Here is a 27,307-nt window from a genome sequence, read left to right on the forward strand (position 1 = left end):
TTGGTCACCATGTAAACAAACAAGCAAACAAGTTAGTTTGTGTTGCAGGCCCTTCCCCTTTGAAATTTACATCTAGATTGCTTGACCATCCAACACCCCTTCTCAATCTAGCATGCTAAATTTCAGCAAGTCCCATCAAGCTTCGCAGGTTCTGGAAGCGATCTCTTGGTAGAGGTTTGGTCAGGATGTCTGCTGTCATCTCCGTGGATGGACAGTAGGTCATCTGAATGGTACCCCTCTGGACCAGGTCTCGCGCTAACTCATGTCTCACACTAATGTGCTTGGTGCGAGCATTCGCCTTCTCTCCGTGCGCCAATTTAATGCAGCTTTGATTGTCCTCCATCATCTGGAACGGTGTTCCTCCTTCTATCTCGAAGTCCGTCAGCAGCTTCTCCAGCCATAGCAGTTCTCTGCATGCTTCTGCCGCTGCAATGAACTCTGCTTCTGTGGAAGACAAAGCTACAACATCCTGTTTACGACTGCCCCATGAGATAGGACCATCCCCATACATAAAGAGGAAACCACTAGTGGATTTACGATCTTCTGGATCCTCAGCCCAGTCCGAATCTACCATTCCCACAAGTTTTGGAGTGTCACTAGCTGGCAGTCTTAGCTTAAAGTCCATGGTCCCTTTCAAGTATCTAACTACTCTTTTTACTGCTGTCCAATCACTCTGTGTCGGTGAGCTGACTTTTCTGCTCAATATTCCTACTGCAGTGGCAATATCAGGTCTTGCAGTAGTTGTCAAGTATAAGAGCTTCCCTATAGCTGCTCTATACTGGTTATTGTCGGGCAAAGGTTCTCCTTTCTCTTTACTTTTGTAAAAATCTGTAGTCATTGGTGTAGCAGCACCATGGGCATCCTGCATACCTAGCATATCTAACAGTTCAAGTATCTTTTGTTTCTGACTCAATAAATATGAGCCATCTGCTGCTTTCTCAATTTGAATACCCAAATAATATGTCGCATTTCCCAACTCCTTTATTTCTACCTCTTTGCTCAGATTCTGTACTATACCTCTGTACTCCCCTTCTTCATGGGTTGCTACTATGAGGTCATCAACATAGGCTAGAATATATGTGTAGTGTCCATTCCTGTTCCTAGTATACAGGCACTGATCTGCTCTTCCTTGCGTGAAGCCTTGCTGAAGTAGTATTTTGTTCAACTTCTCATTCCAGGCTCTGGCTGCCTGTTTCAGTCCATAAAGGCCTTTCTTCAGTTTTCAGACAAGGTCAGGGTGCTTCTTGTCAATGAAGCCTGGTGGTTGTTGCATGTAGAGGTCTTCTTCAATTTCACCATGAAGAAATGCAGTTTTGACATCTAGATGCTTGACTAGCATCTGTCTGGATGCTGCAATACTCAGGAGCATTCTTATAGTGCTGTGTTTCACAACTGGAGCAAAGGTTTCATCAAAGTCTTCTCCATACTTTTGTAGAAATCCTTTGGCAACTAATCTTGCTTTGTAGAGTTCCACTTGTCCATCTGCTCCCTTTTTCTCTTTGAATACCCATTTGCATCCAATTGCTTTCTTTCCTGCTGGTAACTTTGTCAATGTCCATGTTTCATTCTTGTGTAGGGCTTCTATCTCTTCTTTCACAGCTTGTTTCCATTTGGCGCCCTCTTGTGCTGGCATTTGTTCAACTTCTTCCCAGGTCGCTGGCTCGTCTGTCTGCGACGACCTTGCAAGGTAGGACAGGCGAAGCGGCGGCACACCTCTGTTGGATCGTGATGAGCGTCTGACCTCTGGTTCTGGAACCTCTGGTAGCGTGGTGCCATCTTCCAGTTCCACAGTGTTGTCGACTGCTTCATCTGTATCCCCTTCTGTTGGTGTACTGCTCTCATTCTTCATCTCATCCTCATCTTCCTCTTCCTCTGGTTCGTTTTGTGAGGGCACTGGGATAGGTATGTCTAGGAGAGGTTGGCTGTATTGATTCTGTTCATCAGAGTTGTCTAGCACAGTCCCTCTCTTGTCAGCCTTCCTTTGTTCATCAAAGTGAACCACGTGCCTTGTACTGACCTCACCAGTTCTCAGATTCATGACTCTGTAACCCTTGACACCTGAAGCATACCCAATAAGAATTGTTTGTTCAGTTCTAGAGTCCAACTTATGCCTTTTCTCTTTGGGAATGTAAGAGTATGCAATGCTTCCAAAAACTCTAATGTGTGAGATGTTTGGGACTCTACCATGCCAAAGTTCAAAGGGTGTTTTTGTGGTAGCTTTTGTTGGTAGTCTGTTCTGAAGGTACGTAGCAGTAATAATACCTTCATCCCACAGCCTGGTGGGTAGCTCTGCATCTGCAAGCATGCATCTAGTCATCTCCAGAAGAGACCTTAGTTTTCTCTCAGCTACTCCATTTTGTTCTGGTGTGTATGGAACAGTCCTTCTGTGTAGGATACCTTGTTCCTCAAAGAATGTCTGTGTGTGGTTTGAAATGTACTCACCAGCATTATCTGACTCAAAAGCCTTAGGTTTTCTTTCAAATTTGTTGCTCACCATGGCCACGTATTTCCTCAGAAGGTTGTGGGTTTCACTCTTGTCCTTCAGTAGGTAGGTGACACAGTACCTTGAAAAATCATCCAGAAAAATTAGAATATATCTGTTGCCTCCCATCGATGGTACATTAATTGGTCCACATAAGTCAGTGTGAATCAAGTCTAACACTTTTGTGCTTCTTTGTTCAGTACTTGAATGAAATGAGGGTCTGACCCCTTTTTCTGTAAGGCAACTTACACACCTGGATGTCTTGTTTGTGTCATGTGGCTTTACCTCAAGTCCTTTGACCAGGTTCCTTTTGTGCAGTTCCAGGATTGCACTTGTGTCTCTATGAGCAAATCTGCGATGCCACAGGTCCAGGCTGCTCACTTCTTCTTGCACCGTCTGCGCTGTGTTGATCTGCACCTGTTCATCTAAGAGACTGACTTTATATATGCCATTAGATTCATAAGCTTCCAAATATATTTCATTGTCCTTTTCAACTGTGCATTTTTCACCATAAAAATGTACATCAAAACCCTTTTTCGCGAGACTTGACACGCTGAGCATATTGCAGTCAAGGTTGGGAACATAGACCACGTCACTTACAGTCGTTTCATAGACTGCATTTGGTGTTAGACACATCAAAGTTCCAGACCCCTTGCCTTGCACCTCCACACAGTTCCCATCAGCCACCTTAATTTGCCCATTGGCTGATGAATCAAAAGTTTTAAAAAATGTTTTGTCATGAGTAGCATGCTGTGAACATCCACTGTCAATAATCCATGAGCCTCTATTTCTCTGGTAGCTCGGTGTAACTTCATAAGCTATAAATGCACTCTGTTTAGTTTCTTTCTTTGGCCTTTCTGTAGCTCTGTCCCTCTTGTGACCAGAAGCTGCATTCTTGCCTTTGCTAGCTCTTTGTTCAACTTGGTGAGAGCTCCCATTGGCTGGAGCCTCCTTGTGGGCGTCACAGTCCCTTAATTTATCTCCTCTCCTCCCACAAGACCAGCGGCTGATACGTGATTGGTCGTGGGGCGGAGCCTTTCTATGGCTCCTGTTTTGAATCAGGTAATTTGATCCACTTGCCTCTTGGGAACTGAAATAGCCTCCTGCCTGGTTTCTGCATTCATCTCTCAGAGCCTTAACACTGGCATCAAAAGACAACTGTTGTGCATTTACAACTGAGGCAAAAGCATCAAAACGTTCTCCTAGGGATGCTAGCAGAAATCCCCTTTTCATCCTATCAGGCATTTGATGACCAGATGCAATCAGATTATCTGTAATATTTAAAAATTCAGATATGTGTTTTTCACAATCCTTCTTATTATTTAAGCGGATCCTGGTTAAATCCTTAATTAATGCTGCCTCAGTTTGATGGCTTGCAATCCCAAAAGATTCCTCCAGATTTTTAAGCATTTCTTTTGCTGTTTCACAATTTGCAACATAGGCCAATTGTTCATCAGTTAGCTTGCGAAAAATTATTGTTTGTGCAGTTATATCTTTCCCATTCTACTTTAGCTTTGCTTTCTTCTGGTTTGTCTGAATTTAAGCAATCATTGAGCTCCATGCCCTTAAATTCCAGTAATAGTCTTTGTTTCCATCTCACAAAATTAACTGAGGTTAAGGCTGGCAATTTAACTTCCTTCTTTTCTGCCATTCCTGCCTCCTTTTCAGCACAAAATCAACAAGCAAACAATAGCAAACTCTCTTCAGCTAGTTTGGTATATTGAGGGGGGGGGGGGAGAAAAAAAAAGAAACGCAATATACACTTGGAAAACAACAAACGCCCGAAAAATACTTCTTAGCTAATCTTTTCCTTTTTGCTGGCTGTTTAGTCACTCTGGGCCCATAACCTGTTGAGAGTTCTGGTACTGTACTGAATTCCAGTACAAATGCACAGCGGAAGTGCCAGCCGGTTCAGGCAGAATTTAGCTAGAAGTTTCCCTTTGTACCCGCCCCTCACCAAACACTAGCACTCAAGAATAACACTCAGGAGGTCTTTTTATATAAAAGAAAGAAATCTATATTGTACTCACGAAGATAAGCATTTAGAAGGTTTCAGGTAGATACAGGAATAAAAATAGCGAATACAATGTTCTTCTGGTCTGGCCCCACGTGGCTGGAGAGGTCTCCAGGCTCAGTGGGCCGGCATGGAACCTTTACATCTTTCCAGGTGAAGAGCGTGTGCAGGAATGCTGACCAACAATGGTGGTTCAAACACCTCATGGCCAGGAGGGCCGGAAACAGGGGTGGAGCCTCCCTACCCGGGAACAACAAACTCTCTAATTGGTCACCATGTAAACAAACAAGCAAACAAGTTAGTTTGTGTTGCAGGCCCTTCCCCTTTGAAATTTACATCTAGATTGCTTGACCATCCAACACCCCTTCTCAATCTAGCATGCTAAATTTCAGCAAGTCCCATCAAGCTTCGCAGGTTCTGGAAGCGATCTCTTGGTAGAGGTTTGGTCAGGATGTCTGCTGTCATCTCCGTGGATGGACAGTAGGTCATCTGAATGGTACCCCTCTGGACCAGGTCTCGCGCTAACTCATGTCTCACACTAATGTGCTTGGTGCGAGCATTCGCCTTCTCTCCGTGCGCCAATTTAATGCAGCTTTGATTGTCCTCCATCATCTGGAACGGTGTTCCTCCTTCTATCTCGAAGTCCGTCAGCAGCTTCTCCAGCCATAGCAGTTCTCTGCATGCTTCTGCCGCTGCAATGAACTCTGCTTCTGTGGAAGACAAAGCTACAACATCCTGTTTACGACTGCCCCATGAGATAGGACCATCCCCATACATAAAGAGGAAACCACTAGTGGATTTACGATCTTCTGGATCCTCAGCCCAGTCCGAATCTATCATTCCCACAAGTTTTGGAGTGTCACTAGCTGGCAGTCTTAGCTTAAAGTCCATGGTCCCTTTCAAGTATCTAACTACTCTTTTTACTGCTGTCCAATCACTCTGTGTCGGTGAGCTGACTTTTCTGCTCAATATTCCTACTGCAGTGGCAATATCAGGTCTTGCAGTAGTTGTCAAGTATAAGAGCTTCCCTATAGCTGCTCTATACTGGTTATTGTCGGGCAAAGGTTCTCCTTTCTCTTTACTTTTGTAAAAATCTGTAGTCATTGGTGTAGCAGCACCATGGGCATCCTGCATACCTAGCATATCTAACAGTTCAAGTATCTTTTGTTTCTGACTCAATAAATATGAGCCATCTGCTGCTTTCTCAATTTGAATACCCAAATAATATGTCGCATTTCCCAACTCCTTTATTTCTACCTCTTTGCTCAGATTCTGTACTATACCTCTGTACTCCCCTTCTTCATGGGTTGCTACTATGAGGTCATCAACATAGGCTAGAATATATGTGTAGTGTCCATTCCTGTTCCTAGTATACAGGCACTGATCTGCTCTTCCTTGCGTGAAGCCTTGCTGAAGTAGTATTTTGTTCAACTTCTCATTCCAGGCTCTGGCTGCCTGTTTCAGTCCATAAAGGCCTTTCTTCAGTTTTCAGACAAGGTCAGGGTGCTTCTTGTCAATGAAGCCTGGTGGTTGTTGCATGTAGAGGTCTTCTTCAATTTCACCATGAAGAAATGCAGTTTTGACATCTAGATGCTTGACTAGCATCTGTCTGGATGCTGCAATACTCAGGAGCATTCTTATAGTGCTGTGTTTCACAACTGGAGCAAAGGTTTCATCAAAGTCTTCTCCATACTTTTGTAGAAATCCTTTGGCAACTAATCTTGCTTTGTAGAGTTCCACTTGTCCATCTGCTCCCTTTTTCTCTTTGAATACCCATTTGCATCCAATTGCTTTCTTTCCTGCTGGTAACTTTGTCAATGTCCATGTTTCATTCTTGTGTAGGGCTTCTATCTCTTCTTTCACAGCTTGTTTCCATTTGGCGCCCTCTTGTGCTGGCATTTGTTCAACTTCTTCCCAGGTCGCTGGCTCGTCTGTCTGCGACGACCTTGCAAGGTAGGACAGGCGAAGCGGCGGCACACCTCTGTTGGATCGTGATGAGCGTCTGACCTCTGGTTCTGGAACCTCTGGTAGCGTGGTGCCATCTTCCAGTTCCACAGTGTTGTCGACTGCTTCATCTGTATCCCCTTCTGTTGGTGTACTGCTCTCATTCTTCATCTCATCCTCATCTTCCTCTTCCTCTGGTTCGTTTTGTGAGGGCACTGGGATAGGTATGTCTAGGAGAGGTTGGCTGTATTGATTCTGTTCATCAGAGTTGTCTAGCACAGTCCCTCTCTTGTCAGCCTTCCTTTGTTCATCAAAGTGAACCACGTGCCTTGTACTGACCTCACCAGTTCTCAGATTCATGACTCTGTAACCCTTGACACCTGAAGCATACCCAATAAGAATTGTTTGTTCAGTTCTAGAGTCCAACTTATGCCTTTTCTCTTTGGGAATGTAAGAGTATGCAATGCTTCCAAAAACTCTAATGTGTGAGATGTTTGGGACTCTACCATGCCAAAGTTCAAAGGGTGTTTTTGTGGTAGCTTTTGTTGGTAGTCTGTTCTGAAGGTACGTAGCAGTAATAATACCTTCATCCCACAGCCTGGTGGGTAGCTCTGCATCTGCAAGCATGCATCTAGTCATCTCCAGAAGAGACCTTAGTTTTCTCTCAGCTACTCCATTTTGTTCTGGTGTGTATGGAACAGTCCTTCTGTGTAGGATACCTTGTTCCTCAAAGAATGTCTGTGTGTGGTTTGAAATGTACTCACCAGCATTATCTGACTCAAAAGCCTTAGGTTTTCTTTCAAATTTGTTGCTCACCATGGCCACGTATTTCCTCAGAAGGTTGTGGGTTTCACTCTTGTCCTTCAGTAGGTAGGTGACACAGTACCTTGAAAAATCATCCAGAAAAATTAGAATATATCTGTTGCCTCCCATCGATGGTACATTAATTGGTCCACATAAGTCAGTGTGAATCAAGTCTAACACTTTTGTGCTTCTTTGTTCAGTACTTGAATGAAATGAGGGTCTGACCCCTTTTTCTGTAAGGCAACTTACACACCTGGATGTCTTGTTTGTGTCATGTGGCTTTACCTCAAGTCCTTTGACCAGGTTCCTTTTGTGCAGTTCCAGGATTGCACTTGTGTCTCTATGAGCAAATCTGCGATGCCACAGGTCCAGGCTGCTCACTTCTTCTTGCACCGTCTGCGCTGTGTTGATCTGCACCTGTTCATCTAAGAGACTGACTTTATATATGCCATTAGATTCATAAGCTTCCAAATATATTTCATTGTCCTTTTCAACTGTGCATTTTTCACCATAAAAATGTACATCAAAACCCTTTTTCGCGAGACTTGACACGCTGAGCATATTGCAGTCAAGGTTGGGAACATAGACCACGTCACTTACAGTCGTTTCATAGACTGCATTTGGTGTTAGACACATCAAAGTTCCAGACCCCTTGCCTTGCACCTCCACACAGTTCCCATCAGCCACCTTAATTTGCCCATTGGCTGATGAATCAAAAGTTTTAAAAAATGTTTTGTCATGAGTAGCATGCTGTGAACATCCACTGTCAATAATCCATGAGCCTCTATTTCTCTGGTAGCTCGGTGTAACTTCATAAGCTATAAATGCACTCTGTTTAGTTTCTTTCTTTGGCCTTTCTGTAGCTCTGTCCCTCTTGTGACCAGAAGCTGCATTCTTGCCTTTGCTAGCTCTTTGTTCAACTTGGTGAGAGCTCCCATTGGCTGGAGCCTCCTTGTGGGCGTCACAGTCCCTTAATTTATCTCCTCTCCTCCCACAAGACCAGCGGCTGATACGTGATTGGTCGTGGGGCGGAGCCTTTCTATGGCTCCTGTTTTGAATCAGGTAATTTGATCCACTTGCCTCTTGGGAACTGAAATAGCCTCCTACCTGGTTTCTGCATTCATCTCTCAGAGCCTTAACACTGGCATCAAAAGACAACTGTTGTGCATTTACAACTGAGGCAAAAGCATCAAAACGTTCTCCTAGGGATGCTAGAAGAAATCCCCTTTTCATCCTATCAGGCATTTGATGACCAGATGCAATCAGATTATCTGTAATATTTAAAAATTCAGATATGTGTTTTTCACAATCCTTCTTATTATTTAAGCGGATCCTGGTTAAATCCTTAATTAATGCTGCCTCAGTTTGATGGCTTGCAATCCCAAAAGATTCCTCCAGATTTTTAAGCATTTCTTTTGCTGTTTCACAATTTGCAACATAGGCCAATTGTTCATCAGTTAGCTTGCGAAAAATTATTGTTTGTGCAGTTATATCTTTCCCATTCTACTTTAGCTTTGCTTTCTTCTGGTTTGTCTGAATTTAAGCAATCATTGAGCTCCATGCCCTTAAATTCCAGTAATAGTCTTTGTTTCCATCTCACAAAATTAACTGAGGTTAAGGCTGGCAATTTAACTTCCTTCTTTTCTGCCATTCCTGCCTCCTTTTCAGCACAAAATCAACAAGCAAACAATAGCAAACTCTCTTCAGCTAGTTTGGTATATTGAGGGGGGGGGGAGAAAAAAAAAGAAACGCAATATACACTTGGAAAACAACAAACGCCCGAAAAATACTTCTTAGCTAATCTTTTCCTTTTTGCTGGCTGTTTAGTCACTCTGGGCCCATAACCTGTTGAGAGTTCTGGTACTGTACTGAATTCCAGTACAAATGCACAGCGGAAGTGCCAGCCGGTTCAGGCAGAATTTAGCTAGAAGTTTCCCTTTGTACCCGCCCCTCACCAAACACTAGCACTCAAGAATAACACTCAGGAGGTCTTTTTATATAAAAGAAAGAAATCTATATTGTACTCACGAAGATAAGCATTTAGAAGGTTTCAGGTAGATACAGGAATAAAAATAGTGAATACAATGTTCTTCTGGTCTGGCCCCACGTGGCTGGAGAGGTCTCCAGGCTCAGTGGGCCGGCATGGAACCTTTACATCTTTCCAGGTGAAGAGCGTGTGCAGGAATGCTGACCAACAATGGTGGTTCAAACACCTCATGGCCAGGAGGGCCGGAAACAGGGGTGGAGCCTCCCTACCCGGGAACAACAAACTCTCTAATTGGTCACCATGTAAACAAACAAGCAAACAAGTTAGTTTGTGTTGCAGGCCCTTCCCCTTTGAAATTTACATCTAGATTGCTTGACCATCCAACACCCCTTCTCAATCTAGCATGCTAAATTTCAGCAAGTCCCATCAAGCTTCGCAGGTTCTGGAAGCGATCTCTTGGTAGAGGTTTGGTCAGGATGTCTGCTGTCATCTCCGTGGATGGACAGTAGGTCATCTGAATGGTACCCCTCTGGACCAGGTCTCGCGCTAACTCATGTCTCACACTAATGTGCTTGGTGCGAGCATTCGCCTTCTCTCCGTGCGCCAATTTAATGCAGCTTTGATTGTCCTCCATCATCTGGAACGGTGTTCCTCCTTCTATCTCGAAGTCCGTCAGCAGCTTCTCCAGCCATAGCAGTTCTCTGCATGCTTCTGCCGCTGCAATGAACTCTGCTTCTGTGGAAGACAAAGCTACAACATCCTGTTTACGACTGCCCCATGAGATAGGACCATCCCCATACATAAAGAGGAAACCACTAGTGGATTTACGATCTTCTGGATCCTCAGCCCAGTCCGAATCTACCATTCCCACAAGTTTTGGAGTGTCACTAGCTGGCAGTCTTAGCTTAAAGTCCATGGTCCCTTTCAAGTATCTAACTACTCTTTTTACTGCTGTCCAATCACTCTGTGTCGGTGAGCTGACTTTTCTGCTCAATATTCCTACTGCAGTGGCAATATCAGGTCTTGCAGTAGTTGTCAAGTATAAGAGCTTCCCTATAGCTGCTCTATACTGGTTATTGTCGGGCAAAGGTTCTCCTTTCTCTTTACTTTTGTAAAAATCTGTAGTCATTGGTGTAGCAGCACCATGGGCATCCTGCATACCTAGCATATCTAACAGTTCAAGTATCTTTTGTTTCTGACTCAATAAATATGAGCCATCTGCTGCTTTCTCAATTTGAATACCCAAATAATATGTCGCATTTCCCAACTCCTTTATTTCTACCTCTTTGCTCAGATTCTGTACTATACCTCTGTACTCCCCTTCTTCATGGGTTGCTACTATGAGGTCATCAACATAGGCTAGAATATATGTGTAGTGTCCATTCCTGTTCCTAGTATACAGGCACTGATCTGCTCTTCCTTGCGTGAAGCCTTGCTGAAGTAGTATTTTGTTCAACTTCTCATTCCAGGCTCTGGCTGCCTGTTTCAGTCCATAAAGGCCTTTCTTCAGTTTTCAGACAAGGTCAGGGTGCTTCTTGTCAATGAAGCCTGGTGGTTGTTGCATGTAGAGGTCTTCTTCAATTTCACCATGAAGAAATGCAGTTTTGACATCTAGATGCTTGACTAGCATCTGTCTGGATGCTGCAATACTCAGGAGCATTCTTATAGTGCTGTGTTTCACAACTGGAGCAAAGGTTTCATCAAAGTCTTCTCCATACTTTTGTAGAAATCCTTTGGCAACTAATCTTGCTTTGTAGAGTTCCACTTGTCCATCTGCTCCCTTTTTCTCTTTGAATACCCATTTGCATCCAATTGCTTTCTTTCCTGCTGGTAACTTTGTCAATGTCCATGTTTCATTCTTGTGTAGGGCTTCTATCTCTTCTTTCACAGCTTGTTTCCATTTGGCGCCCTCTTGTGCTGGCATTTGTTCAACTTCTTCCCAGGTCGCTGGCTCGTCTGTCTGCGACGACCTTGCAAGGTAGGACAGGCGAAGCGGCGGCACACCTCTGTTGGATCGTGATGAGCGTCTGACCTCTGGTTCTGGAACCTCTGGTAGCGTGGTGCCATCTTCCAGTTCCACAGTGTTGTCGACTGCTTCATCTGTATCCCCTTCTGTTGGTGTACTGCTCTCATTCTTCATCTCATCCTCATCTTCCTCTTCCTCTGGTTCGTTTTGTGAGGGCACTGGGATAGGTATGTCTAGGAGAGGTTGGCTGTATTGATTCTGTTCATCAGAGTTGTCTAGCACAGTCCCTCTCTTGTCAGCCTTCCTTTGTTCATCAAAGTGAACCACGTGCCTTGTACTGACCTCACCAGTTCTCAGATTCATGACTCTGTAACCCTTGACACCTGAAGCATACCCAATAAGAATTGTTTGTTCAGTTCTAGAGTCCAACTTATGCCTTTTCTCTTTGGAATGTAAGAGTATGCAATGCTTCCAAAAACTCTAATGTGTGAGATGTTTGGGACTCTACCATGCCAAAGTTCAAAGGGTGTTTTTGTGGTAGCTTTTGTTGGTAGTCTGTTCTGAAGGTACGTAGCAGTAATAATACCTTCATCCCACAGCCTGGTGGGTAGCTCTGCATCTGCAAGCATGCATCTAGTCATCTCCAGAAGAGACCTTAGTTTTCTCTCAGCTACTCCATTTTGTTCTGGTGTGTATGGAACAGTCCTTCTGTGTAGGATACCTTGTTCCTCAAAGAATGTCTGTGTGTGGTTTGAAATGTACTCACCAGCATTATCTGACTCAAAAGCCTTAGGTTTTCTTTCAAATTTGTTGCTCACCATGGCCACGTATTTCCTCAGAAGGTTGTGGGTTTCACTCTTGTCCTTCAGTAGGTAGGTGACACAGTACCTTGAAAAATCATCCAGAAAAATTAGAATATATCTGTTGCCTCCCATCGATGGTACATTAATTGGTCCACATAAGTCAGTGTGAATCAAGTCTAACACTTTTGTGCTTCTTTGTTCAGTACTTGAATGAAATGAGGGTCTGACCCCTTTTTCTGTAAGGCAACTTACACACCTGGATGTCTTGTTTGTGTCATGTGGCTTTACCTCAAGTCCTTTGACCAGGTTCCTTTTGTGCAGTTCCAGGATTGCACTTGTGTCTCTATGAGCAAATCTGCGATGCCACAGGTCCAGGCTGCTCACTTCTTCTTGCACCGTCTGCGCTGTGTTGATCTGCACCTGTTCATCTAAGAGACTGACTTTATATATGCCATTAGATTCATAAGCTTCCAAATATATTTCATTGTCCTTTTCAACTGTGCATTTTTCACCATAAAAATGTACATCAAAACCCTTTTTCGCGAGACTTGACACGCTGAGCATATTGCAGTCAAGGTTGGGAACATAGACCACGTCACTTACAGTCGTTTCATAGACTGCATTTGGTGTTAGACACATCAAAGTTCCAGACCCCTTGCCTTGCACCTCCACACAGTTCCCATCAGCCACCTTAATTTGCCCATTGGCTGATGAATCAAAAGTTTTAAAAAATGTTTTGTCATGAGTAGCATGCTGTGAACATCCACTGTCAATAATCCATGAGCCTCTATTTCTCTGGTAGCTCGGTGTAACTTCATAAGCTATAAATGCACTCTGTTTAGTTTCTTTCTTTGGCCTTTCTGTAGCTCTGTCCCTCTTGTGACCAGAAGCTGCATTCTTGCCTTTGCTAGCTCTTTGTTCAACTTGGTGAGAGCTCCCATTGGCTGGAGCCTCCTTGTGGGCGTCACAGTCCCTTAATTTATCTCCTCTCCTCCCACAAGACCAGCGGCTGATACGTGATTGGTCGTGGGGCGGAGCCTTTCTATGGCTCCTGTTTTGAATCAGGTAATTTGATCCACTTGCCTCTTGGGAACTGAAATAGCCTCCTGCCTGGTTTCTGCATTCATCTCTCAGAGCCTTAACACTGGCATCAAAAGACAACTGTTGTGCATTTACAACTGAGGCAAAAGCATCAAAACGTTCTCCTAGGGATGCTAGCAGAAATCCCCTTTTCATCCTATCAGGCATTTGATGACCAGATGCAATCAGATTATCTGTAATATTTAAAAATTCAGATATGTGTTTTTCACAATCCTTCTTATTATTTAAGCGGATCCTGGTTAAATCCTTAATTAATGCTGCCTCAGTTTGATGGCTTGCAATCCCAAAAGATTCCTCCAGATTTTTAAGCATTTCTTTTGCTGTTTCACAATTTGCAACATAGGCCAATTGTTCATCAGTTAGCTTGCGAAAAATTATTGTTTGTGCAGTTATATCTTTCCCATTCTACTTTAGCTTTGCTTTCTTCTGGTTTGTCTGAATTTAAGCAATCATTGAGCTCCATGCCCTTAAATTCCAGTAATAGTCTTTGTTTCCATCTCACAAAATTAACTGAGGTTAAGGCTGGCAATTTAACTTCCTTCTTTTCTGCCATTCCTGCCTCCTTTTCAGCACAAAATCAACAAGCAAACAATAGCAAACTCTCTTCAGCTAGTTTGGTATATTGAGGGGGGGGGGAGAAAAAAAAAGAAACGCAATATACACTTGGAAAACAACAAACGCCCGAAAAATACTTCTTAGCTAATCTTTTCCTTTTTGCTGGCTGTTTAGTCACTCTGGGCCCATAACCTGTTGAGAGTTCTGGTACTGTACTGAATTCCAGTACAAATGCACAGCGGAAGTGCCAGCCGGTTCAGGCAGAATTTAGCTAGAAGTTTCCCTTTGTACCCGCCCCTCACCAAACACTAGCACTCAAGAATAACACTCAGGAGGTCTTTTTATATAAAAGAAAGAAATCTATATTGTACTCACGAAGATAAGCATTTAGAAGGTTTCAGGTAGATACAGGAATAAAAATAGCGAATACAATGTTCTTCTGGTCTGGCCCCACGTGGCTGGAGAGGTCTCCAGGCTCAGTGGGCCGGCATGGAACCTTTACATCTTTCCAGGTGAAGAGCGTGTGCAGGAATGCTGACCAACAATGGTGGTTCAAACACCTCATGGCCAGGAGGGCCGGAAACAGGGGTGGAGCCTCCCTACCCGGGAACAACAAACTCTCTAATTGGTCACCATGTAAACAAACAAGCAGCAAGTTAGTTTGTGTTGCAGGCCCTTCCCCTTTGAAATTTACATCTAGATTGCTTGACCATCCAACAGTGGGCTGGCCTAGCTCAGGGGCCAGGGGCCCACCTCCGTCACCACGTGGCAGGGGCCACAGAGTGGTGTATGTCATCCCTCATGTGGAACCTCGGTCAACTACTGAAGGATAGTGATGGTATCTAGAGGGAGTTGGGTCTCTCGATGCACTGGATTCACTCAGAATGCTGGCTCCAGAAAAGCTGATGCTGTAACAAATGAAGTTGTGTTCTTTTTTTCCAGAGTTGTGTCAGTGTGCTGTTATTCACAGGTCCAGGACCCAGGCATACTCAGCTCTAGCCCACAAAAATTGGGCTACTTTACTCAGTAGTTGGAAGAATGAATCCTTAAAGAATCAAGTCCATGTTTTGCATCCTCTAGGTGTTCCTCCTTGTAGGCTCCTATTGCTGAATGACTAAAATAGCTTTAAACTAAACTAAAGAGTAACACTGCAGGTTGATGACATAATTATTATACCTGTGCAAGAGGATTTAAATTGTTGTCTAATTAACTTTAGTTTTAAGTTTGTGCAACATGTTTTTGTTCTACTGTCATATTCTGTTTTAGGTAGTTTTATGATACTTTTCGAAATATTTAGTAGAGTTTGTGAATTTTCACAAAGTTCACTCTTTGATGCAGTTTTACATACTAGAGCACACTTTTCTATATAATTAAATTCTTAACTGTTTTATGATTTAATCCAACTCTTACTTTAAAGGAGCAACATCCAGATGAGCGAGACGTGCGGAGATTTCAGCTTAAAATAACAGAACTCAGTGCTGTAATTCGGAAATTAGAAGACAGAAATGCACTTTTAGTGGATGAAAGGAATGAAATGGTAAAGTAATTAACAAAGCAACAGTAAAAGACACATTAACTTTGGCCATTATCAGCTACCACAATATTTCAGAAGCAATTAGGTACTGAATGAAAATGCTGATAGATTCTTCTGTTTTGGAGGTGAATGGGGCACTGTTGATTTAGGAAAGTCCAAATTCTTGAGCAAAAGACCCTTTTTAAGCAGGGAGATTCAGATCCCTCAGCAGCATGGGTGAAGCTGAATACAAATTTATCCTGACACATACCATAATAAAATGTGTTTCTTTTGGAAAAAAAGAATTACAGTTTGGGTGTTAAAAGTAGCATTAGATTCTTGGTCAGAGAAGTGCAGAGCAAACATAAGAAAATAGGAAGCTGCCTTAGATTGATTCAGACCCTTTGTCCATCTAGGCTAGTACTGTATTATCAACTTTGACAAGCAGCAAATGTCCAGGGTTTTGGACAGGCTTCTTTCCTTGTCCCACGTAGAGCTGCATTTATTATTTCCTGGTGGTCTCTCCTATCCAAGCACTGTCGTCTCATACCAGCTCCCACCACCACCACCAATCCTCAGAGGAGTCATTTCCAGTTTCTTTTTCCCAGCTGTTGAGTAGGCATGGCAAAAGCACAGGAATTGGAATTGCACTAGAATTCACCATTCCAAGATCAAGAATCAAGGCAAAACACAAGTAGTGTGTGTCTGCATTTGTTTTCAAGGCACTGATATAGAGAGGCTTCTAGAGTGGCAGTCTCAGCTACTTAACCTGGCCTCTGCAACCCCTTGGTCTTGGGAGGGGTGAAGAGAAGTCTCCGATCAGGGCTCAGATATTCCTTTAACCCATTAGGGAGGATTATTAGGTCTGAGAAAAGGCTACCAGAAGTAGACACTGTATTACCTTTTAAGTATCACAGGCGTTCGTTAAGCAAGAACTCTATTGAGCAATGCTGAGAAAGACTCTTAAAAACTCCAACTAGATTCTGTAGATATGCCTGAAATGACCCATGCTTCCCTTACCTCATTTTCTCACCCCAACTACAAGGGGGTGCTGATAAGTATTGAGCCTTTCCCAGAAAACAATTGAGCTGGGAAGCTGTAACTGCCACACCATTCTACATATTCCCCCAGGAAGTCTATGCACTTGTGACATCTGTCCTGCATCTTCTTAAGTCCCTGCAAATAAAATTCCTCCGACTGCTGGTGTAACCACTTATTTGCAACATTAGTTGCCTCCAGAACACTTCCAAATCGTTGTCCCTTTAGGTGTTTTTTTTGAGTTTGGGGAACATCATAGTCAGAAGGAGCCAGGTCGGGAGAATAGGCTGGATGGGGTGTCACTTGAAAGCCTAAGGAGGTCAGTTTTGTCATTGTTTCACCTGCAGTGTGTGACGAGGTGCTGTCATGCAACAGGATGACACCTTTGGAGAGCTTTCCTCTACGTTTTTCCTTGATGTTCTGCCTCAAACTTGTCAATAAAGCACAGTAATATTTTGCATTGATGGTTGAACCCTGTTGGAGGTCGTCCACCGGCAGAACTCCCTTCTTATCCCAAAAAACTGTTGCCATTTGCTTCTGCACCGACTTTTGCACTCGGAACTTCTTTGGCCTGGGGGAACCACTGTGCCTCCATTCCTTAAACTGTTCCTTTGTCTCAGGATCATAACAGTAGATCCATGTCTCATCACCAGTTACCAGTTTGCCCAGGAAATCTGACTCATTTCTTGCAAAATGTTCCAAAACAGCCACCGATGACTCCACACATTTCCTCTTTTGTTCAATTGTCAAAAGGTTAGGGATCCACTTTGCTGCCAGCTTTCTCATTTCCAAATTGTTGTGGATAATGGCACCAACTCTCTCACGTGATATTCTCAGATATATAGCAATACTTTTGGCTGATGTTCGGCGGTCCTCCATGATCATGTCATGGATGGCTTTCACATTTGCAGGCACGGAGACAGAAACAGGCCTTCCACTGGGTTACTCACTTTCAACACTGTAATGGCCAGTTTTAAAATTGACAACCCAACGTTTAACTGTTGCATATGAAGGGCCACTGTCACCCGTAGTTTGTGACATTTCATCATGGATCTGCTTTGCACCTTTCCCTTGGAGAAACAGGAACTTGATTATGATCCTATGCTCTTCCACATTGAACTTTTCTGGAGGTGCCGCCATGATCACTTTGGACCTGAACATGAAAGATAAGTTAAAATCATAGGTAGTTGATTTTTGCACTATTGAATACAGACAAATTGGCCAATACACCCTGCAATGCATAGCTTCCTAGCTCAATTTTTTCTGGGAAAGGTTCAATAATTATCAGCACCCCCTCGTAGAAGCAATGCTGCTACCTATGGCCTCACTCTTAGCTGCTATAATCAGTTGCACCGTGAATGGGGAACTGTTCTGGCCAAAATGACCACACTTGAGTACTTTCTCTGGTGAAGGTGAGACTGTTGCAAAAAAAAAAAAGCTGAGCCAGCTTTTTGAAAAAGAAGACAGTTTAATTTTTACTTGGTCACCAATAGGTGCAATCACAGAGTATGGAATAAAAAAAGTCCCCAAGAAGCACACTTCCTGGTCTGTCTTTCAATCTTTTGTACCATTTCATAAAAACTGTAGTATAACGTGCTCCAGTCAGAACTGTGATTAACCCTATCTAACATTAAATATATTGGGGGAATTGTCGGTTATCAAAGTGAAGCATGTGAAGAAAAGAAATAAATATGTATACTTGAGTTTGTCCTGAATTCTGGTAATGAACTACATATTTCATATCTCTAGCTATTGTTAAGCATGGGGATTTCCATTTGAAGCTTACCCGCAAAACCACATCCTCTAGCACCCAGAGAAGCTCTTAGCTGTTAGTGTTAAGTTTTTTTAAAAAAAAAACAGAACAAGACTCTCAGATTACTGATTATGGGCATCATATATCTGTTTGTCCAGTTTCTCCAATAGGAACGTCCTTGCCTCTGCATTTTTTTTCTGGAAGTGACTAACTTGATACCTTTAAGATACCAAAAAGCAGAATGTAAGGACAAGTACCATCTCTTGTAGATTCCCAGAAAGCGCTTTTCAAATTTCAAAAATTCCAAATCAGAATAGTTGTAATTTCAAATGCTGAATTCAAATTGTGGTGCTAGTGCACATCCCTAAATAATAGACTGCAATGATCCAAGAAGAATTTATTCAGTCTGCTTAATTTTTTTCCTCCCCACCCTTTTTTTTTCCTGGTAGTTAAAACGGTTACGGGAGACAGAAATACAAATTAAGCCTCTTGTGGAAAAAAATAAAAGAATGAATAAAAAGAATGAAAACCTGCTGCAGAGTATTCAACAAATGGAAGAAAAGATTAAGAACCTTTGCAGAGAAAATGTGGAATTGGTGAGCTGTATTCTCATCCCAGATTCTGATCAATAATTCTTAATGCTTAAGGGCCGATTCAGGTAATAGTTACAAGTTTTTAAAAGCATGTTTGATTGAAATATTTAACATCTACACTTCTTTCCAGCCCAAAATGGCTGCACCAGAACATAGACCAGTAATCTTGTTTGCATTGTATGCTTTCCCATTAGTAATTTTAAAAATTCAGTAATAATAGTGAATACATTTCATTTATCAGTTCTGATGCCTATTCCCACAAAGCTTTTTTTTCTGCTTCCCTATTACTACCCAGTAATCACATCACTGTTATTGAAAGTGTGTTTCATACTTTGCCCATATGTAGAATATAGTAAACAACAACGCTAGTATGCTCATTCTCTATACAATTTTAAAGTCATTACTTGGGCAGTTAGCCAGCTATTCCATTCAGGTAGCTGATGACCTATTGGTTGGGTTGGAACAGGCATCAATAGGGATGCGTCATTTGGACTTTTTGGACTCATAAACCCATACCTATAGACACCTGCAGCAGGACCTTGTCTGAAAACATATTTATATTAACCCCCATCTTGTTTTTTTTTGCAAACTGAGCTAAAATGGTGTTTGTTTATAGCAGTGATTCACAACCTTTTTTCACATATGGATCCTGTGGCAGCCCATTTCCTTAAATTGTAGCCTTCGTATTAGCCAACACTAACACAGGGCAGTTCCTCAAAACCATGCAGACAACAAGAGCAGTGAAATAAACAGTATGTTTACTTACTGTTGACAGCAACAATAGTAGTAACACTCATAGAATTTACAACAAAAAATGACAACCCAGATCTCCTATGCTGAGTCTCGATATGTCCCCTAAACCCTTGAAGATATTTGTTTAAAATGTGTCATATTTAGAAAATACAGTGGCAAGCACAATAATCTGAATCACATGGGTTATTTTAATTTGTTTCATATCTATTGTACCATTCTTATATTGAGTTTAATGCAACATACATGGATGACCCCCTTCTCTCAATTTTATTGCCATGAACAATTCTGAGGTAACATCAAGCTGAGGGAGAGAGAGAGAGTGGCCCAAATAATGTGGAGGAGAGTCAATCAAGGCCAGGAGGGCCTATAACAAAAAGAAGAGCTGGCCAGATGGCAGTTAGAGATGGGTGGTTAGAGATGAGATGAGAGCAGTTAGAAAAAAGAGGTTGAGAGAGAAAGATTTACATTTACAGAAATTGTTAAAGAACTGAGAAAAGTAGTTACTGTAAATTGTAACTACAGTATAGACAAGAGATAAAGGTTTCCAGGAACATGCACAATGTAATTAACTTTGTATCAGAGAAAGATAGATGTCTAGCTTTAGAAGGTTCACTTCTATTATCTTTAAATTTTAGAATGTTCCTTGTAACCATTAAGCTTTTTAAATAAAGAACTCGTTTTTCTCCTTTCAATTTAAAACTGCTTTGGCCCAAATAATTTGGGACTTACGGTTAGCCCAGTGAAAAGAAGAGGCAAAAAGTGATTAGCCAGATTGAGCTGGTCACAACCATGTGAAAAATAATTTTTCCCCATTTTACCATGCTCTCTCTCTCTCTCTCTCTCTCTCTCTCAAGACCCTGATGTTAGGAAAGTGTGAAGGCAAGAGGAGAAGGGGACAACAGAGGATGAGATGGTTGGACAATGTCATCGAAGCAACCAACATGAATCTGACACAACTCCGGGAGGCAGTGGAAGACAGGAGGGTGTGGCATGCTCTGGTCCATGGGGTCACGAAGAGTCGGACACGACTTAACAACTAAACAACAACAACAACTCTCTCTCTCTCTCACCACAGATAATAGCAAACACTATATAGGCTGCCACCATGCATGCATACTATATACATGTCATATCTAGTTGTATTAATAAAATTCTTTTTTTTAGAAAGAAAAGTTGTCTGCTCAGCCAACTTTGAAAAGACACACTTCACTGAATGACCTCAGGAGCACACATGAAGGAAAAGAAGTTGAATTTCTTAAGCTGAAAATCATAGAACAACAGCATCTTATTGATGATCTCACATTGGTAACGCTACTTGAGTTTTTCAGATTCAAACTCTCCTTGTTCCATTGGGTATATGTTTGTAGTGGCATGTGGTCAGTTGCTCCAAATAAAGGATACCTTGCTTTGGCAAAGCCTGTCTCTCCCCTCTGTAGTTGCACGGAGATTCTCTCTGCCTTTCCTCCCTTCCTCTTGCTCTTAAAGAGAAATCTGTTGTCTCTAGTTGAAGAAGCAGCAGCATGGGAGAAGAGCCAGCAGACTGAGGGAAGAGTCTTTGTTGCTGCAACCTTTGCTTTGGTCGCAGGTGTCAGCATGCAGAACCATCCCTTCTCCACAGGATAGTGTATTCAAAATGCAGTTGCCCAAATCAGGCATATTTCCAAGGAGAAAAAGGTGGTGACACGAGGATGTTGTAAAGGGAACGCTTGGACCAAATGCTGTACCAATCCATAATGATATTGGCAGTTTTATTTTTTGCCTATGGACATGCCTTTTTGGTCTTGATGCATCCCATCTGGCCATTATGGTACTTCTTTGAGAAGATCCTGCCCAACTTAATCATAGGGAAAGGGGTATAACTGGTGCTGGGCTTTCGGTTTGAGGAGTTTTGCTCTTTCTTTGTCTCTTGTCTTGGCTGAGTGACCTCTCTTTGGTAGCATCTTGGAATTCACTTGGGCTTTGCCCCAAACTGCCACACCCTTTGGGGCCATGATGAGGGTGAGTCCATGAGGTTACTGGCATCGGCCTGCTTGGCCACTGTTGGCAGCTATGAAGGTGCTTAGTGTGGAAGTTGCTGGACTGCTACAGAAGATTGGTTTGAGTTGTGTGGCCTATCTCATTAACCCCTCCTGCGTCTGCTGGACTTCAGTGAAGGCCTTGGTGGGACCAGCAAACACCATAGGATGGCTGTTGGCCTTTAGCTGGCAGGATCTTGACTCTAGTCAACAGTGCAATGTCCTTCCCTTGAAAAAGAAGGCATTCCCAAGATACCTACCGTAAGCCTCTTGCTGGTGTGTGTGTGTGTGTGTGTGTGTGTGTGTGTGTGTGTGTGTGTGTGTGTGTGTGTGTGTGTGTGTGTGTGTGTGTGTGTGTGTGTGTGTGTGTGTGTGTGTGTGTGTGTGTGTGTGTGTGTGTGTGTGTAGGGGAAGGTACCCTGAAAATCATTCAAACATTTTATGTGTCAACAGACATCTTGTGTGTGCATTGTAGACATAATGTTTCCCCTCCCTCAGATATTCAAACATGTAAAGTATTACAAAAGAATGCATCATCTAAAAGGGAAATAAAGGAACTTCATTTTTCCTCAGTGGCATGGTGTGACTCAAGTGTACACAATGATTGTTCTTTGCATTGCCTCTTGTATACTATCCAAAAAAACTTATGTGTGTGTACAGTAATTTTAGGTATACACAAAAAGACAAATCTGTAGTATATAGACTTAATATATGTATATATTTGCTACAGGAACGGGAACAATGGTTACACTCCAAGAAACAGAGAAGGAAAAGTTTGAAACCCCCAAAGGTGAGTGATGTTTGTAAAAAGACAGATTTCTTCTCAGTTGTTTGCCACTACCATTTTAAACATGTAGATGTTGGATATATGGTTTGCAATGGAACCTTAAAAATATTATTGATGACATGGTGGTACTGTGTTGTTATATTCTGTTTTACACAACTAATGCAGAAATACCATATCTGCTTACCAGGAATAGGCCCTACTCAACTTCTGTGTGGACATGCCCACAACTGTGCTATAAATAAGCTGAAGTATCCCTGTGTATTTGGTATTGCCTGTCCTTGGTAAGGATCTGTTTAATTATTTATGTAAGAAAAGTCAGAGCGCTGTCAGTGCAGCTAACAATTTTAAAACGATTGTCTTGTTGGAAATGCCCCTTCCTCCATCTAGGTCTATTATAGTGGATACTTAGGTGCAGAATAACTTTGGAAAATAGCTGAGTTCACAGGAGGATTCCTCTGGAAAAAAAACAGTAAGGCTCTGCTGTTTCATAAGGCAGTATAAGACCAGACAATTAGTGGGTCTTTCAGGCCCCAAATTGAGAAGAGGGGATTGAATGTTGTTCCCCAGTATCCCTTCCCCCCCCCAATCCGGGCTTGAGTCAGAAAGTCCAAGGTAAAATGTGTAAGGTTAATTTTAAGCAGGCTCTTTCTCTTCAAGGAGGCTTTTCCTTAGTGACTGGTGGTCTGAGAGGGTCTTTTAAAGTGGATTGTTCTGCTGTGTTGCTTTTAAATGTGTTTTTAGTATTGATTATATTTAACATTTGTATATAATACTTGTTTAGTTATTTTTAAAATATTTGTATACTTACGGTTTTTAGCTTTTAAATATTGTATTTTTAAAGATGTAACCTATTTTTGGGTCCTTTTAAGGAGAGAGGGAGAGTAAAAAATTTTTAAATAAATAATTTGTGACACTGCTCATGGAGCACAGGGCCAGGATGTTCCTGGTGCATGTCTGTTCATATATCAAACATATCTTCTGATTGCCTAGGTCAGCATGAATAAACAGGAAATAGCTTTAACCTTGGTCTTAAACTGGCAGGTATTTTTATCAAGTATGAACCATATAGTGGTTTACATTATAGTGATGTACACCAGTGTTAGCAGAGTTTTGTAAATTGTGGCAGTGAATTGCCACTAATTAATGGCTTGCTGTTCCCAATTCTGATTGTATAACCAGTTGTGCAGTTTGGTGCATGACCAGGAATAGGAGCAGTAAGTTTTTAATTAGTCACATTTGACTGCTGTTATTTATGTAATTACAGTTATGTCAGCATAAATACCCAATAGGATTCTGGTGAATTTTATTAAAAAGTAGACCAAATCCATTTGTTAATGGAGCAAAAACTTGCTTCTATCAAGGGCAGAGAGCCATTTTAGCTGTCCTCAAACATTTCTAGAAGGTGAGAACTGTTAATGATTTTTTTGGGAATGAAATTTATTTTTAGGATTTTGTCCTGTAAAGAGTAGACCTTTAAGTTGAGACATTCACTCTTTGGAAGAGATGTAGCTCTGCTCTACAGATACATTGGATTTATTCTTGTTTTAAACTTTTGTATACTTGGATATCATAAGGCACTCTGAGGGGGTTGAAAAGAAAAAAGTCTGATAAATTGACACATTCATCAACAACAACAACTGTGAAGGGGACTTGAAGGCTGTTTCCATGAGAAGCTGAGATACTTTTAGAAATAAAAAAAAATAAGTTGAAAACATAACAAAGAAAATGTTCAGCTGCACCTTAATAAGTTTCCTTGTCATCAGAGCCATGCCCTCTTTCCTTGTGACCTTCATTGTCTTTCCCCCTTGGAATGAGATGCCTCTAACAAGTTGCCAGAGTTCCACCTACCAATGCTTCTGCTCCTCACAGCATCTTCAGATCAGCTGGTAAAAACCAGGAGCTAATTGTCTTGGGCAACCTCTGGCCTGCAACAAAATGTCACATGTATGGCATTCTGTGTAAAACAATGGATAGTCCCTTCCCCCAGTCCTGCTTTTCATATTTTTCCCTTCTGTTTTCTAAAACTTGGCTAAGATATTTAGTTGGAGAAATAATAAAGTATTGAATACCTTAGCCTTTTTACCCTCATTGGAGTTGTCACACTGAACCTTTGTCACTAGGACTGAGATACTGGACAATATCTCTGGCCCTCCAGATTTAGATAAATGACGACTTTCATTATCATTCACAGTCAGCTAGTGTGGGCTAATGGGAGACTAAGAGTTTCTGAGGCATGCTACAGTAAGACGGGAGTGGAATTTAGACACTTTATACATCTATTGTAAATCTCTTTATCTGCACCATGTTTATCTGTCAGTGTGTGGGGGGGGGTTGTTTGTTTGTTTGTTTTTTGTGGAGCCTTGAAAGAAGACAAGATGCCCTAATTTAGGGATTTAAAAAATTGGGTTAAGGGACAGTATTATTAGATGCTTTCAGTATAGCACTTTCCACTAAGACCAGAGTACTGTAAATTTCTTTTACCATATTTTATTTTAACGGTTAAACTGATATGGTAGGATGGATTTAAATGGTGTTCTTTGAGCACAATCAGGTTTTAAGAATATCACTTTCTTTGGTATTTTAGAGGTGGCTAATGTTCGAAGCAAAATGTTTTATGACAAAAAAAGAGCTGTGTCTTTGTGGGTGGCTTTGCAGGAGTGTGACGGCACAGCTTTGGTGGATAGGTTTATATGTGTCTGGCAAGAAGTTTTCTCTCTGAGCCATCTGGATTTAGCACTAATCATTTATTTTTAAAAACCTTTGCAATGTGCAGTTGAGTCATCAGGCATATTTATTCACCAACACCTTTTCTGTTGCTGCATTTCTCTTCTTATGGCATAATGTGGTTTTGGCTGTGTAGCTTAAAATACAAGGTCTTGTCAGTGGAAAGATGGCATGATGCAATGAAATTATATCCTCACTGGTATTTAAGAGCACCAGGTAACTGTTGCTATGCTGGATTTCCTCAGTCTCTCTTAATTGTCATGGGATTATTGATAGTACCACACCTCTCCCAGTTAGCATAGATCTCCAGGAAGACAACAGAATATGATGGTCTTTGTGTAGACTGTAGCCGTGGAAGAAAACACAGTTCTTTTGAGACTCAATAATTGTATTTAATTTTATGCTTTACCTTTTAATTCATAAGTTATTTAAACTTTGTGAATTTTTATGAGTGAAACTGGTAAAAACTCTTCCCACCATTTCTATCTTTTAGTGGATTAATGGAGCTATTTGTAATGTATAGCATCTGAGGGATTATTTGCTGCTTGGAAAATTTTATTACAGTATTCTTCCAGATGCAAAAATAACGTGCTTAGTTACTACATTGTTAAGATGGAGTACATATTTCTTGCCTTGTGCTTCTCATTTTTCATCTGCCTATGTGCTCTGGTATGCTTATATTTTTCTGGCTGCCAAGAAATGACGTATAAGCATGAAGGTAAGCAGCTCTTAGCTATTTGTTCATGTTGCTGTAATACTGAAATTAGTCTGGGGTTTCCCCTTTTACACTCTTTTGGCTAATTGTCTTTTATGCAGTTTAACTTTTAGCTCCTGAACAACTGTTGTTAAAGATCTAAAGCAGTGCTGCAAATGATAATGAACTCTTCCACTTACTGGTGGTGTTCAGAAATGATTGGGGACCCCCTGCTGGAATATATTAATCACAGGTGGAGATGTTTATAAAAGCTCTTCTGCAGCTTTTAAACGAGGGCATATTAATAGCTGATATTCCCTATGTATGAAATACAAAGGAGATGCAGACACACAAACAAAAACTAATGCTGATAGGAAATTTAAACAATTTTTAGAAGTGGATAGAAACTATTCTGTCAGTTTCTGACATAGGTTCTCATGGGTGAGTTGTGATCCTGATAAGATGTCATTAAAAACATTCATTAGGACTCTAACAATGTAATCGGGTTTATACATTGTTTTTCTGCCAGCTCTTTTTTTTATCATTTGTTTTGTGCAAATTCCAGAGAGGTAGTTCTATTACTTCTCTGTTGAGGCAGAAACAGCAGAACCTTGTGCACCCTTAAAGGGATTAACATAAAGAGCCCTTAAAGACAAAACAGCTTCATTGCTTTTTTATTTTTTCAGTGCCACAAGACACACTTTGTTTTAAACTGAGAATGACAAATGTAGTCAGAATGAATTATTGTCTCTGTGTTGACCTGCTAAACTTAGTCCTGTTGTATCAGTTAAGATACCTTTAAATTCACTTGAACTTTGCATCTTTTGCCCCATAACCACTAATGAAAAAAATTGAATTGACTTGTGATAGAGTGATAGTTCAAGGTAAAGTTTCCCCTTGACATTTAGTCCAGTCATATCTGACTCTAGGAGACGGTGCTCATCCCTGTTTCCAAGCCATAGAGCCTACGTTTGTCCATAGACAGTTTCCATGGTCACGTGGACAGCGCGACTAGACACGGAAAGCCATTACCTTCCCATTGCGGTGGTACCGATTTATCTTTCTGCATTTTTACATGCTTTCGAACTGCTAGGTTGGCAGGAGCTGAGACAAGCAATGGGAGCTCACTCCGTCACGTGGATGTTAATTGCTGATCTTTCGACCTTGCAGCCCAGAGGCTTTGCAGTTTAACCCGCAGTGCCACCACATCCATGTACTTCAAACAAATGCGTAACTGACAAGAGTTTACTATCTTTCTAAAACTCAACTTGAGTAGTCTTTTTACTATGCTTTAATAACTTTTAGTATTGTAGAAAAAAATGTAAACTTTACTCTTCCCAGTTCAACCATTTAGCTGCTTGAATAACTCTCAATTAACACTGTAAGTATACAGTAGGTACTGCATAAATCCAATGACAACCTGAGCTTATAAACATTGCGTAGTGCCAATTTTCATTTTAATGACTCTGCACATCTTTTCCAAATAAAACCCACTGATTCAATGAGGCACTGGGTGGGCACCAGTATATTGTGCTGATAGCAGCATTCAACATTCTGTAAACCAACTGAAAAAATAGCAGTCCCTGAAACAAAAAAATTACAGTATAACTATGAAACTGGACCTCAGATGAGCACCGGATTTGACATAGATGTAGCAGACATCTCATTTTTAAAAAGTAAAGCTGTTTTATCCACCCATCCAGTGGTTGGAAATTTAAAAGTGATCAAATACATTGGAAAAAAATCAAAATTCCTTATCTTAAAAGAGAATAGTCACAGCC

General features: G+C 41.5%; 2 protein-coding genes across 6 annotated transcripts in view; both read left to right on the forward strand.

The window, feature by feature from the left end:
- Positions 1–27,307, forward strand: part of JAKMIP1 (janus kinase and microtubule interacting protein 1) — a 91,104-nt gene that overhangs the window by 45,378 nt on the left and 18,419 nt on the right. For all 5 annotated transcript variants that reach the window (XR_013545583.1, XM_073000978.2, XM_078394112.1 and 2 more), the window contains 4 exons: positions 15,074–15,193; positions 18,410–18,556; positions 20,471–20,611; positions 22,052–22,111. Coding sequence is in view for 4 of the 5 variants with exons in the window: in XM_073000978.2 (XP_072857079.2) it covers positions 15,074–15,193; positions 18,410–18,556; positions 20,471–20,611; positions 22,052–22,111 (468 nt within the window). In the remaining variant the exon portion in view is untranslated. The remainder of the gene's footprint in view (positions 1–15,073; positions 15,194–18,409; positions 18,557–20,470; positions 20,612–22,051; positions 22,112–27,307) is intronic.
- On the forward strand, positions 23,624–26,743 carry LOC140707465 (uncharacterized). Its single transcript, XM_073000979.2, has one exon. The coding sequence runs from the start codon at positions 25,445–25,447 to the stop codon at positions 25,631–25,633; it is 189 nt and encodes a 62-aa protein (XP_072857080.2). The 5' UTR covers positions 23,624–25,444; the 3' UTR covers positions 25,634–26,743.

This window comes from Pogona vitticeps, chromosome 5, assembly GCF_051106095.1.
Source record: "Pogona vitticeps strain Pit_001003342236 chromosome 5, PviZW2.1, whole genome shotgun sequence".
Taxonomy (NCBI): domain Eukaryota; kingdom Metazoa; phylum Chordata; class Lepidosauria; order Squamata; family Agamidae; genus Pogona; species Pogona vitticeps.